The sequence below is a fragment of the Salvelinus sp. IW2-2015 genome, linkage group LG33 (assembly GCF_002910315.2).
Source record: "Salvelinus sp. IW2-2015 linkage group LG33, ASM291031v2, whole genome shotgun sequence".
NCBI lineage: Eukaryota > Metazoa > Chordata > Actinopteri > Salmoniformes > Salmonidae > Salvelinus > Salvelinus sp. IW2-2015.
Window position 1 is genome coordinate 6,171,438 of NC_036872.1, and position 13,684 is coordinate 6,185,121.

Consider the following 13,684-nt stretch of genomic DNA (forward strand, 5'->3'; position numbering starts at 1 on the left):
AACACTCAAAATTGTATGGATGTAACTCATCCCATCCAAGGCCAATGTTTAGGTCTACCTGGGTGATGCACGGCAGCCTTTTTGGATTGACAATAACAGGGTGAGCCTTAACACATTGGGCACGTTCCACTGCCCAGGCATTGCTAATGAATGCCAGATCTTACAACGCCTAGATAGGTATTTTAAGTATCAGCTAACTACATCATACGTTATAGAAATCTGTCAAACGATGACGTGGCACACAACCAGTGGTTGAGGGTTGCAACGTCTGAGCAGGGGAACACAACCATTGACTGACTGTCATCGCAATGCCTCGACAGAGGGAGGGACAATACAAGGACACATTACACAGTCTTTTGCAAGGCACCGTTTCTGAAGTTGTCCACCATGTGTGTTGTACTGAACACTACCTAACAATACTGAAAGACTAGGAGGAAATTAAAACTGTAGCTAATGTTTTGCACTGGTAACATATGGATTATTAGGAGTCTGGACACTATTCTCACAAGGCCTCATTTTAACACTTGTCCATTGGCAAAGTTCTGCATTAGCTGTCGAGAACAGGTACACGTATGCCATGGTTCTGGTGGGTAAAGTGGGTCCTTCCTGCAATGTCCACACCTCTGATGCGGAAAGCTCAAGTGAACAGCAGTCTAAAAAGGTCCTCACTAATATTTCAGAACAAACCTGTTCAAAATTGAAAAACTTTAGATAATAAAAGACTTGAATGTAACCCTCAAGCTGAATAACTATTTGTAACAGTCACGCAACCTGTGGGGGCCTCTGGGATAGTAAGCCTCTGGGCCAATAAAATAGCTTTTCCTTGTGCAGTATTTAATCAGGGCCAAGTATCAACCAGTAAGTCAGTAAACAAAATGTATTGAGATCAAAACCAAATTCCAAAACACATGGTAATGATTTGAATTTATTAAAGACAAACTAAACCAGAAATAATAAATACATAGAGGAAGTGTAATACTTTTGAACTAAGAGAAAAAGAAAAACTAAAGTGGTGACAGAAGGCAAACAACGCCTTTTTGGCCAATGGATTGTAAAAGTATCCCAGCTACTTTTGACATATCAGGGAAAATATATATCTAAAAAGATACAATTTGCGATTTGTCTTGTACACGTTTCTGAACTGATTGAAAACATCATAGTCCAATAATACATTGTTTGGTGTTAAGGTTATACATTTTTTACAGGCCCCAAAATATATTGAACTTAAAACCCAGTTTCCGAGTGGGTAGGGAGGATGTGGTCAGGGGATGGGTCAGCTTCATATTCTTTTATTTGATTGTTTTTGTGCTTGTAACCCCCCTCTGAAAAAGAAAAAATGACAAAACTAAATAAAAAGTTGGTCACAAAAGAAAACATGGTGTTCAGAGGTAAAAATAATCTTCCGTTGACCTAATCACGAGGTATAGGGCTAGGAATAGGAGCCAAGTGCAGTCATTAACCGTTGAGGGTAGAAATTAAAAATCACATACCAATAATTTATCACAAAGAAACATCTGAAATTAGGCAGGATTGATACATTCATAGTGTGCATACTCTCCACCTTTCAAATAAATACGAACAAGAGAAGACTTTTGACAGCTCTTTAAAAGCTTGAAATGGGCATGGTCTAACGTACTCGACATCCAAAAACACATACAGCACGAGTCAAAAGTTTGGACACCTACTCATGGAAGGGTTTTTCTGAAATTTTGCCATTTTCTACATTGTAGAATGGTGAAGACATCAAAACTATGAAATAACACACATGGAATCATGTAGTAACCAAAAAAGTGAGAAACAAATCAAAATATATTTTATATTTGAGATTCTTCAAAGTAGCCACCCTTTGCCTTGATAACAGCTTTGCACACTCTTCGCATTCTCTCAACCAGCTTCATGAGGTAATCACCTGGAATGCATTTCAATTAACAGGTACTGCATGCCCCGTTAAAAGTTACATTTGTGGAATTTATTTCCTTCTTAAATGTGTTTGAGCCAATTGTGACAAGGTAGGTGTGGTATACAGAAGACAACCCTATTTGGTAAAAGACCAAGTACATACTATGGCAAGAACAGCTCAAATAAGCAAAGAGAAACGACAATCCATCATTACTTTAAGACATAAAGGTCAGTCAACGGTCAGTCAATCCGGAACATTTCAAGAACGTTGAAAGTTTCTTCAAGTTCAGTTGTGGCCTCCCGAGTGACGCAGTGGCCTAAGGTACTGCATCGCAGTTGCTAGCTGTGCCACTAGAGATACTGGTTTGAGTCAGCCGGCCACGACTGAGACCCATGGGGCAGCACACAATTGGCCCAGCGTTGTCCGGGTTAAGGGAGGGTTTGGCTGGCAGGGATGTTCTTGTCCAATCGTGCTCTAGCAACTCCTGTGGCGGGCCGGGCACATGCAGGCTGACACGGTTGCCAGGTGTACGGCGTTTCCTCCGACACATTGGTGTGGCTGGCTTCCGGGTTAAGAGGGCATTGTGTCAAGAAGCAGTGCGGCTTGGTTGGGTCGTGTTAAGGAGGACGCATGACTCGCGACATAAGCCTCTCCCGAGTCCTTACAGGAGTTGCGGCGATGAGACAAGACTGTGAATACCACAAAATTTGGGAGAAAAAGTGGTAAAAGTAATTTAAAAAATGATAAGTTCCATCGCAAAAACTATCAAGCGCTATGATAAAACTGGCTCTCATGAGTATCGCCACAGGAATGGAAGACCCAGAGTTACCTCTGCTGCAGAGGATAAGTTCATTAGAGTTTACTGCACCTCAGATTGCAGCCAAAACAAATGCTTCAGAGATCAAGTAGCAGACACATATCAACATCAACTGTTCAGAGGAGACTGCGTGAATCAGGCCTTCATGGTCAAATTGCTGCAAAGAAACCACTACTAAAAAGGACACCAATAAGAAGAAGAGACTTGCTTGGTCCAAGAAACATGAGCAATGGAAATTAGACCGGTGGAAATCTGTCCTTTGGTCTAATGAGTCCAAATTTTCGATTTTTGGTTCCTACCGCCGTGTCTTTGCGAGACGCAGAGTAGAACGGATGATCTCCACATGTGTGGGACTATCATTTGCTTTTCAACAGGACAATGACCCAACACACTTCCAGGCTGTGTAAGGGCCATTTGACCAAGAAGGAGAGTGATGGAGTGCTGCATCAGGCGACCTGGCCTCCACAATCACCCAACCTCAACCCAATTGAGGTGGTTTGGGATGAGTTGGACCAGAAAGTGATGGAAAAGCAGCCAACAAGTGCTCAGCATATGTGGGAACTCCTAGACATTTGGAAAAGCATTCCAGGTGAAGCTGGTTGAGACAATTCCAAGAGTGTGCAAAGCTGTCATCAAAGCAACAGGTTGAAGAATCTGAAATATATTTTGATTTGTTAAACACTTTTTTGGTTACTATATGATTCCACATGTGTTATTTCATAGTTTTGATGTCTTCACTATTATTCTACAATGTAGAAAATAGTAAGAATAAAGAAAAACCCTTGAAATGAGTAGGTGTGTCCAACTTTTGACTGGTACTGTATCTATGTTTAGCTTTCTTAATGAACCAGACAACAAACTGTTTGTCAAAGTTATCTGGCTAACTCATTGATCCTGCTTTGTAGTATACCCCTCTGTCCAGACAACTGTTCTTTACTCCTGAACGGGCTGGACAATCATCCCTGTGTTTGAGCTTGTGACTATATATATGTGTGTGTGTGTGTGTGTGTGTGTGTGTGTGTGTGAGAGAGAGAGAGAGTCAGTAAGCCTAGGAAAGTCTGTACATAGAACAAGATATGCACAAGTGTATGAGTACACACTTGTGCTCTATTGGTTCCTCGTTGGGGACTCTGAAGACAGAAGGCCGCAGGGTTGCTGTAAAACTATCAATCATCAAATCTACAGCCCACCAGAGGGGTCACTTACTTGGCAGCTCTTTCAAATAAAAACACATTTCTAAATTCACAATTTGATCCATGAAACAAAAAACAGAAGACATAAAATTGTAGTTTCCCTACTGGCTCTACAAGGGGAGGACGGGTACAGGGGAGGGTGGAGGAAAGAGGCCGTAGCTTACAATTGGCATTTGACTTGACACTTCTATTGATCAAAATGCCCTTTTAGTTGTACACCGACCTCACAGCAGGGATCTTACTCACATTCACACGTACCATTCCCTTGGCCACGGCTTGTGTGTTGCTGCCCCCGCTGGCTGTCGTCACACCTGTCAGAAGGGGCACAAGTTTCTCTCAGCTCTTCCAGTATGGCTCAGTTTGTACCAGGGACAGTAAAGGGGGGATAAAATATTTCACAAATCATAAGGAACGCACATTTAAAAACCCATGTTCGTCCTTGGTAGCCAGTTAGACATATTTCAATTGAACAGTTTCAAGTGATGGGATCTCAGCAGGGACTCTCCCAGTGAGGTGTCCCCTCCTCCTTCTCCAGTAGGACAAGCATCGCAGTGGTGACCTCTTATTGGCTGCTTTAGTTCACACATCCCTTTACAACATCCACAGCCACCCCCACCCCACCCCCCATAGTATGCAGAGACAAGGTTCTCTGCTGCTCTGTTTAAGACTGTACGCACACACATATTACCATTACTCTCATTTATATTAGTGTCTTTTGTTAAGGATTTGCGAATCCTGCTCTCAAAATAAAAAGGTAGTAAAAGTCAAGTTAAGAGTAATCCATGAAGGAAGCACTGGGGGTGAACCAGGGGTTCTCTGCAGATATGGTCATGAGGGACGTGGCTGTGGGAGGGGAGAAGGGTTGTCCCTAGAGCCCTGCACCACACAGTCATTTCTGAACGGGGCTGGAACAGAGCCCAGTGGGACACCACCCTGACCCTGGGGGAATGCTGCTATGCCGCCATGAGATACTGGTGGTAGAAGAGGCCGAAGATGGAGGTGGAAAAGAGGCAGGCAGCGATCCACCAGGTGAGGAAGGAGAGGAGGCCACGGAAAAGCAGGGGGGTGAACACTGTTCGCAGGCCCCCGAGGGCCACCGACAGCTGGACCACCGATGCCTGGGCCTCCACAGCCAGTCCTGGAGCTGCAGCAACCACAGCAGGGTCAGAGTTCATCTCCATTGGGCAGGGGAGGTCTTCCTCAGAGTACACGCCCCAGGAGTGTCCACCTATTACACAAAGAGTAGGGTGCTACATTAGCAGTGTGGTGGACTAACGACTGCTGCTAAATGGTTAAATTTAATATATGAGCAATAATTTCTGATGATGTGCCAAACTCACCTAAGGTTTTTAGCAGCAAGGTTGTATGCAGCAACATCACCAAGGGTGCCACATACTGCAGTGCGATTACACATAGGTAGTAGAAAACACGGGCCACCTTGGAAGGAAAAGAAAAAAAGAGAACTTCCAGTCAAGAGGAACTCTTCAAACCCCATTTGTTTTATCATACTCTGCCCATCCGTCAAGGCCAAATGATTGGCCGACTCGAGGCGCCACTCACCATCTTCTGCAGGTCAACGGTGCTGATGCGTCCCGCCTCCTTCTTCATCTGCTCCACGCCCTTCTGGGCCAGGTTGAGGTAGGCCTGGAGGTGGTGCCTCATCATGGCCAGGCGCAGCACACACAGCAGCAGGATGGCCCACAACCGCAACGTGTCATAGGTCTCCTCAGTCATCCTGGTGAGGAGTCAGACACAGCAAGTGTGTGAGTGAGAGAGTGTGAGAGAGCGAGAGAGTGTGAGAGAGAGAGTGAGAGAGATGGGTGAAGGAAAAATAAGCCAACGCACGTCGATAATGTGAGAAGATGAGGTAGTGTGTGAGGGTATGAAAGCCAGGAGTGACAGGGAGAGGTGGAAAGAGACGTTACAGAGACGTGAAACTTTGCGAAGGCTTAATCCTTTGACCATGCATGTGGTTGGGAAAATGTACCGACAAACAAAACAAGGTGAACTTACAAAGGCATACTCTCCTTCCCCAGGGCAGGATTCAGGAGGTAGTCCTTAGTTATAGGCTTCACCCACAGCAGTACCATAATAAGAGGGGAAAGGAAGTTGATATGAAGCAAGGTCCTGGAAGAGAAGAACAAAATATATGGTCACACATTCTTGTCAGTAAAACGCTTTGCTTATCCAGGAGGAATGTGAATACTGTATGAGCACTATATGTTTATGGCATACTATCATCTACACTCATTGAGGACCGGCTAGTAGACCACATCACTTATTGGTTTATTCAGATCCACATTAGCTTTTGCCGAAGCAGCAACTATTCTTCCTGGGGTCCACAAAAAACAATCATTTAAACTCACACCTACTTCAACCAGCCCATTTATGAATGGGACAACAGTGTAACTGCAGTGAGGGTGAGGAAGACAGGAGAGAAGAGAGGGACTCACTGTGTGACTTTGGCTGTGGTCAGGTTGAGGGCGTCCAGGTGCATTTGAGCCAATCGTAGGCCGGGGAAGGTGAGGAATGCACCAATCAGAGAGCAGAGCAAGGCCAGGATCAGCTTAAAGGTGAGTTTAGATATGGGACCCCTGGAGAAAGGAACAGACAGTTATACTGGGCTAAAGCGTAACTCACAGTCATACAACATGTGAAAACGCACACACACACACAGTCCATGAGTCAATTACATTTATGACCCATGCATACTGACAAAAAAAAAAAGCTCATACTTACTGGGACTCTAACCCCTGGTTTTCCAAAAACTGTGTGGCACTTTCAGAGAAATTTGCGAAACCTAGATTGAAATGAAAACACGATTCGATTTTCAAATTGGTCCTACAAAGTCCAGAAAAATTACAATTACAGTACATTAGACAAAACAAATGGAATCTATTCCTCTAGTAACGGATTGAATCTATTCCTCCAATGTAGTGTTCTTCCACCCTGGTCCTAGGGAAGCACAGGGTTTGCAGGCTTTTGTTCTATCTCATCACTAACACCCGCTAGTTAGATAGAACTTGATGTGTTAGTACTGGTCTGGAACAACAGCCTGTGGGCCCCACGGGTTGTACTCACTAGGAAGCAAACGGTACGAAAACGCCAGTTGTCGTTTTCCATTACAAAATGTTTTGCTACGTTTTGTACTAATGAATAGGACCCAGGTGCAGGATGGAAGAGCACTGTGGGCTAGTCATACTGACAGATGGCTCATGGCCCACTCACCTGTCTCCAGGCCAAACTCCAGGTAGTTCTCAGTGACGATGAGGATGGCCATGGCTTTGACAAAGAAGAAGAAAGCGAAGGTGATGCAGAGCGAGCGCTCGCCACCTTCCTCCAGCTTGAAGTAGAAGGCCGTCAGGGAGAACAGGGTCTTACTGTGGGGCAGGGGAGTTAAGGGAAACGCCAGCAGAAACACACAACTCGTGAAATATAGCCTACTAATCATATTGCTGTGAGCCATGGCCGTGTAGAGACGTTTCTGGAGTAATGGTGGCGGCTCATTAACATAACGGACTCGAAGGATCAGAAGCACGCAACAGTACTGCGCAGTGACCCTGCAACAAGCATGCGCGCACACAGTCTAGCTTCTCTCACTCTCTTAAGCAGCGGCTGTCACACATTACCATGGGGCTCAATGGGCCGGGCTTCCTCAGAACTAGAATGGTGTTTTCTGCGGTGCCTGGCTGCAGTGTTCCTAGCGGGCTAAGTAAGGACATGGCGTGCTTCTAGAGTTGCCTTGCATCTCCAAGGTGATGGAGCTCAGCCTTTATTCCACATAGCAATCTCTCAGGCCATTCTGAATGGGGAATCGTGGTAATGTAGGCAAGCCAATGGATTTGCCTTTTCCTGGGGGTCACAACCAGGATACTAAAGGCTGCATAAAAAAAAAGAAGGTATCTGACAACTTAAGAGCTAGTTTCTCTCAAAGGAGCAATGAAACCCCATTATCAGAGCTCAGTGAGGCAGCTGCTAATGTTGCCCTAAATACTACTTGGGAAGCAGTCACAGAACGCAAGTGGCAAATTTCGATGCAGCATTTCAGCGAGAGCAGCTTTAGCCCACTTCGTTATACCATCACTGATTGTCAGGATAAATCTAGGCTAACCAACAGGCCACTCGATGGGATGTCTACCTGTCGTGCATTCAACTTCATCAACGCTTACCGAAACCCCTTTCTGTTAGGTGGAAATCACAGAGCTTGGGAAGAATCAGATGTTCCAATACCTCATACTGTAACTTCACAAAAAATGTAACCTGCTAAATCCATTCCAATTTGGCAGTTTTAAGATTCCATTCCATGGCTGAGGTGTGTTAAGTCGAGGTTAACACAACAGGTGCCCGGCTGCAGCCTCTGGCTCTTAACTTCTCCAAGAGGGTCGCCCGAGACGGGAATATGAAATCAAGTGTGCCATTAACACACACACCATCACATCACCATCTTCATCATCCACCTAGCCGTGCACCCCCTCCTCCACGTACCACCCCCTCCCAGTCACCTCTTTTCCCAAGCAAATCAGTCTGGTGGGTTGTGAAAATTGGGCCTCCAATCTTCCTCAGCAGGCATGCAGGAAATGGCATGCCTTCTGACCGCACTCAGCCAGGGAGCGTGGGAAAGATTGATCCCCGCGCACTGTGGCGGAGGATAATGCGTATGATTTGGTGACGCGTCGGCAGAAGAGAGTAGCAGGGAGGCATGTGGTGGCAGGCAGTGGCTGGAGCTGTGTCTGTCAGGCTACTTACTGCCGTCTGCCTGCAGAAATGGAACCTGGGAACAATCAAGGCTCTCTCACATGTTGTTTTTAACACTCTTGTAGACAAAGAGATGTTAACCGGCAACAGGTAGGGAACAAAAGGTAGGATTCTCAGTATGTGCACATGAGTGATTAAATGCAAGAACTCTAATGACATTTTACTAGGCCTTTTATGTTATCGTTTTTTGTTTTGTGGACGAAATAGGGGCGAGGTACGTTGAGCAGTGTGTAAATAAATAAATAGAACAGCAGAATGTGTACTATCGTGCATGTAATGTTGTCACAAGGGAGGAAAATAGTGTTCACTGTTCGCAGTAACGTCTTTGTTACGTAATAGACGTTTTCGCCATTAATGACTTGGCTTGTCAAACGTTGCCATTCGTTGAGATTGGGGTTCCACTGAAACCCCCGACATCCTCTAGACCTGGATCGCTGTTCAGCAGAACATTGTGACAAATGGATGTTATATAGAAGGAATGATCGAAAGAGAGAAAAACGTATTGGACGATGTACGGACTGAAGGATACATGACGAAGGCGAGGACGAGCAGGCACCACACCACGCTGATGTTCATCTCCCCAGAGGGCTGGGCCACTGTGTAGTACAGCTCGGTGATCAGATACACCACTGTGGCTGCCACTGTGAAGTCCACCAGCCACTGGAACTCTGGGAAGTAGTGCAAAGCTGCAGGAAACGAGCAGGAGGATGAAGAGGAGGATGACTGATTTATTAACTGTTCTGTTACTTGGTTGATTTATGACAGTATTTCTGGACTGTGATGATGTGCTCAGATACTGAATGACGAAGATTTGTTGAGGTTTAAGAGAGAAAACAAAACTGGTTATAAAGACATGAGGATAACTGAATGGTGTCAGTAGATATGGCCTCATACCTAACGTGTCCACTTCTGTGATGCACTTGGTCTCCAGCTGCAGGTCTATGTCCTTGGGAATGGTCAGAGGCTTGTTCTCTATGTGGCCATTGTTCCTCCTGGGACAAAAGACAGAGCACCAAATCAATACAAGACAGATATGGGGGAGAGAGAGACAGACATGTCCTATGTTGCAGGCAGGTGTACTCCACCTCTAAAACACGGGCACAGCAGAGAGTGCTAAATAAAAATCTACTGCTATCGTGTCAATTTACTGGCTGTGCTGACAGAAAAACACATCATATGCTGGACTATATCAAACTTAAATCTGTGTACTAGGTAATTTGGGCATCTGCGAGATGGCTAGCGTCATGGAGGTCACGAAAAACGTGACAAAATATTATGTGCGCACATTGATGCGACAGAAGGGCGCGTTGTGTTTCTTAGCGGTCAGATTGTCGCCAACTATGACAAGAAGCTGCCATGAGAGGAATCGTAGGTGGCTCATTTCAGCTCGTCGTATCTTTTTATCGATACAACGTCTAGTTGACTCATGTCAGGTCTACCCTAACATGGCAAAAATGTGCAAGCTAGCTAACAAACAACTGTAACCATGTATTTGAGAGACACCAAGTGCTCATTGTGCAAATGCATGTTTTCAATAAACATTTGGAGACTGAATATAGTTTACATGTTGTCAACAATCCAAGCCAACCCAGTATGTTTTGGCCCATAGTTGCACACGCGTCGGTTTTGTTTCTAAACAACCAACCAGTTTATTGTCAACCCAACCAAGGCGTACTGAGCACTGACGCTAGCTCTTTTGTAGTGCGGAGTAGGGCCCCATGTAATTCATAAGTCCAATATTTTGTCATAGAGCTACAGGGGGCAACATGCAGTACAGACTGCAGGAGCAGCACACGGCAGGGGCTGGGCCAGCTGTTCCTTGGACAAGCCAACCTTTCTATAGGGCCTCCGGGACACAGGGCAGTGTTTGTTCAGCCATGTGTGTGTGCTGGATTCAGAGGACAATACTATGGCAAGACACTGGGGCCAAACTTGAAATGTGTCCAAGGAATCTTTGGGGGACCTGACAGGAAAAAGTGCTCGTGGCTTCACAACAAAAGGACTCGAGGTGTGTGGCACTAGCAGTCCGTTTTTGAAGCGTAACACGGAACCCAAACCGGCTGCGCGATAAACTCAATGTTTATATCCCAGGACAAATTAGCTAGCAACAGCAAGCCAGCTAAATAGGAGAAATTAGCTAGCAAGTGCAAGCTAACTAGCCAAATTGCCATACATGTTTAATGCTTTTCGACCTGTCCCCAATTTAATGTCATTGGTCAAAGTTTGTTTTGATATTTTCACCTGCGTGTCGCGATCGCGTTTGGTGTGGGGGCGACACATTACATGTATTCACGATAGCGCACGTGCGCAGACGGTTTGGGTTCCGTGTCAGTAAACGTGGCGTCGAGCGCCAACCTGCATCACGGAGGCCTAGGAATTGGACTAGAACTACATAATGGCTCCAAGCAAGAATCTAGAAGATAAACTTCATAGGCTTCATTTTCAAATGTTTGAGAACATTTCACATTGCCAAACCTTGCTTTCTATTTAGGCTAAAAGGCATGAACACAAAATGGATGAGGAATAAATATCTACATAACATAGGTCTTATTTCAGAACTCGCCATAGTATCGCCATGACTTCTACCCGAAACCATTACATGGGTTTAGCCCTAAAGCTTGTTTTGTTGGGAGTCTTAAACTGCTGTTCATACACTACTGAAAGATGTCACCTGCATGGCCTGGACTGACCAACCATTCAAGGTTCTACCACCTCAACTCACTACCATAAGACAGCCAGAGACCATTCTAAGGCAAGCTTCACTCATAGGCAGAAGCAAACAAACAAAAGAAACATCAGTCCTCTCACTTCAAACAGGCCTTGAACAAGCCTCCTAAACACATCAGCTTAATCTCTCAACTGCCACGCCCGTGTTCACCATCTATCTCACAACGTCTGCCTTTCCTTCCTGCCTGATGAGAGGTGCCACTCTCTCCCCTCCCCCCCCCCTTACCGGTCTTTCTTGCTCTTAGTTTTTTGTTGCTTTCCGGCAAGGCTCCTCAACTCATCTTCCGTAGGGTGCTGGTACCACCGCAGACTGGGAAAGGAGGAGACAAGTGAGTAATCTAGGTAGCTTTAGAACTACACTAGTGGTCCCATGTCCTGGAGGGATGAAGGGTGGACAGGCTTTTACACATCAATCAATTAACTAACCAATACATCAGTTGGATTGTTGTTGTTTTGTGTTGTGCAAGAACAATATATTTACACAGGCTATGGCCCACGAGGACCAGTATTGGTGACGTAATACCTCACATACTCCAAAAAGTGAGCCCTTCTATTATTTGTGGTTCCAGGCCTTCATGATTGAAAATGATTAGGACCATCAATTGAGCAAACAATCTGGGTTTTGCGATAATTTACCTGAGAAAATACACACAAGACATCCCTCAAAGCATATTCAATGTATTCGAGACTACTAATACACCTATGACAAATACTTGCCCGAAGTTTACAAAGAGGGTAGTTAGTGTCCTTTGAGGACTGTACTTAAAACAAGAGCTAATTTAAGAGCAGCCTTTTGAAGACTAACATTTCACGCAAGCTCTAACTTTGTCACAAGCCCTGAGAGGCATAGGCGTGAGGGAGGGGTGGAGGGCTTGTTTTCATTCATTCATCTTTATTTATTTATTAGGGGAAACTTAATTGCGGATCTCTCTGAAGCAACACTGAGCCTCCTGTTTGGGCTAAAGTTTTTTGAAAAACACATCAACAGCCCCCTAGAAAAAAACAAGCACTGATGAATTATTAAGTGTTTTCTGGGGAGCTGTTTACCCAAAAACACATATCGCACTAATTAGAGGAAACGAGACGGGTGCATTATTTTTATTGCCCGTCCTCTCGGGTTGTCCCAATATTTGATGACGCCCTTTGGTCTATGCGACGCGACTTAAATTATTATTATTTTTATTCCCTTTCAGCAGACAATGAAAAAAGAGACTGTTTACAAATTGAGCAAATACTATTTTCCGCATTGTTAAGACTTGAAATGAATTGTTCTGATGGGAAAACCACTGAGGAGATTAAAACATGGCTCTTAAAAGACACCATCAGAAACATTAATGTCAGGAACAGAGTTCTACATTACCTGCCACTGCAGAGTAGCCATCTTGCAAAGGAATAATGAGGTATGATCTTCTGAATTACACTGGCCATTACCATAGTAACCACCAGCTGCACACCGATCACACCCTGAGGGAGGGAAAACAAATCAAGTTATAATCTAATAGGAATTGGACAGATATGAAATACAGTACACACATACAGTTGAAGTCGGAGGTTTACATACACCTTAGCCAAATGCATTTAAACTCAGTTTCACAATTCCTGAAATGTAATCGTCGTAAAAATTCCCTGTCTTAGGTCAGTGAGGATCACCACTTTATTTTAAGAATGTGAAATGTCAGAATAAGAGAGAGAATAATTTCTTTCAGATTTATTTATTTTATTACATTCCCAGTGGGTCAGAAGTTTACATACACTCAATTAGTATTTGGTAGCATTGCCTTTAAAATGTTAAACTTGGGTCAAACGTTTTGGGTAGCCTTCCATAAGCTTCCCACAATAAGGTGTGTGAATTTTGGCCCATTCCCGCTGACAGAGCTGGTGTAACTGAGTCAGGTTTGTAAGCCTCCTTACTCGCACATGCTTTTTCAGTTCTGCCCACACATTTTTAAATCGGATTGTGATGGCCAATCCAATACCTTGACTTTGTTGTCCTTAAGCCATTTTGCCACAACTTTGGAAGTATGCTTGGGGTCATTGTCCATTTGGAAGACCCATTTGCGACCAAGCTTAACTTCCTGACTGATGTCTTGAGATGTTGCTTCAATATATCCACAATTTTTCTTTCTCATGATGCTATCTATTTTGTGAAGTGCACCATTCCCTCCTGCAGCAAAGTACCCCCACAACATAATGCTGCCACCCCCATGCTTCACGGATGGGATGGTGTTCTTTGGCTTGCAAGCATCCCCCTTTTTCCTCCAAACATAACGATGGTCCTTATGAACATACCAG

At 44.6% G+C, this 13,684-nt stretch overlaps 1 protein-coding gene across 1 annotated transcript in view; it reads right to left on the minus strand.

Annotated features, from left to right (window-relative positions):
- Window positions 1–907: 907 nt before the first annotated feature.
- LOC111957997 (transmembrane protein 161B) overlaps window positions 908–13,684 on the minus strand; it is a 29,537-nt gene continuing 16,760 nt past the window's right edge. Inside the window, exons 2-12 of the mRNA XM_023979160.2 lie at window positions 12,753–12,856; window positions 11,619–11,702; window positions 9,560–9,657; window positions 9,195–9,351; window positions 7,139–7,290; window positions 6,650–6,710; window positions 6,364–6,504; window positions 5,924–6,037; window positions 5,471–5,645; window positions 5,251–5,347; window positions 908–5,138 (exon numbers count right to left, since the gene is read on the minus strand). Of these exons, the coding sequence (XP_023834928.1) occupies window positions 4,864–5,138; window positions 5,251–5,347; window positions 5,471–5,645; window positions 5,924–6,037; window positions 6,364–6,504; window positions 6,650–6,710; window positions 7,139–7,290; window positions 9,195–9,351; window positions 9,560–9,657; window positions 11,619–11,702; window positions 12,753–12,856 (1,458 nt within the window). The 3' untranslated portion in view covers window positions 908–4,863. The remainder of the gene's footprint in view (window positions 5,139–5,250; window positions 5,348–5,470; window positions 5,646–5,923; window positions 6,038–6,363; window positions 6,505–6,649; window positions 6,711–7,138; window positions 7,291–9,194; window positions 9,352–9,559; window positions 9,658–11,618; window positions 11,703–12,752; window positions 12,857–13,684) is intronic.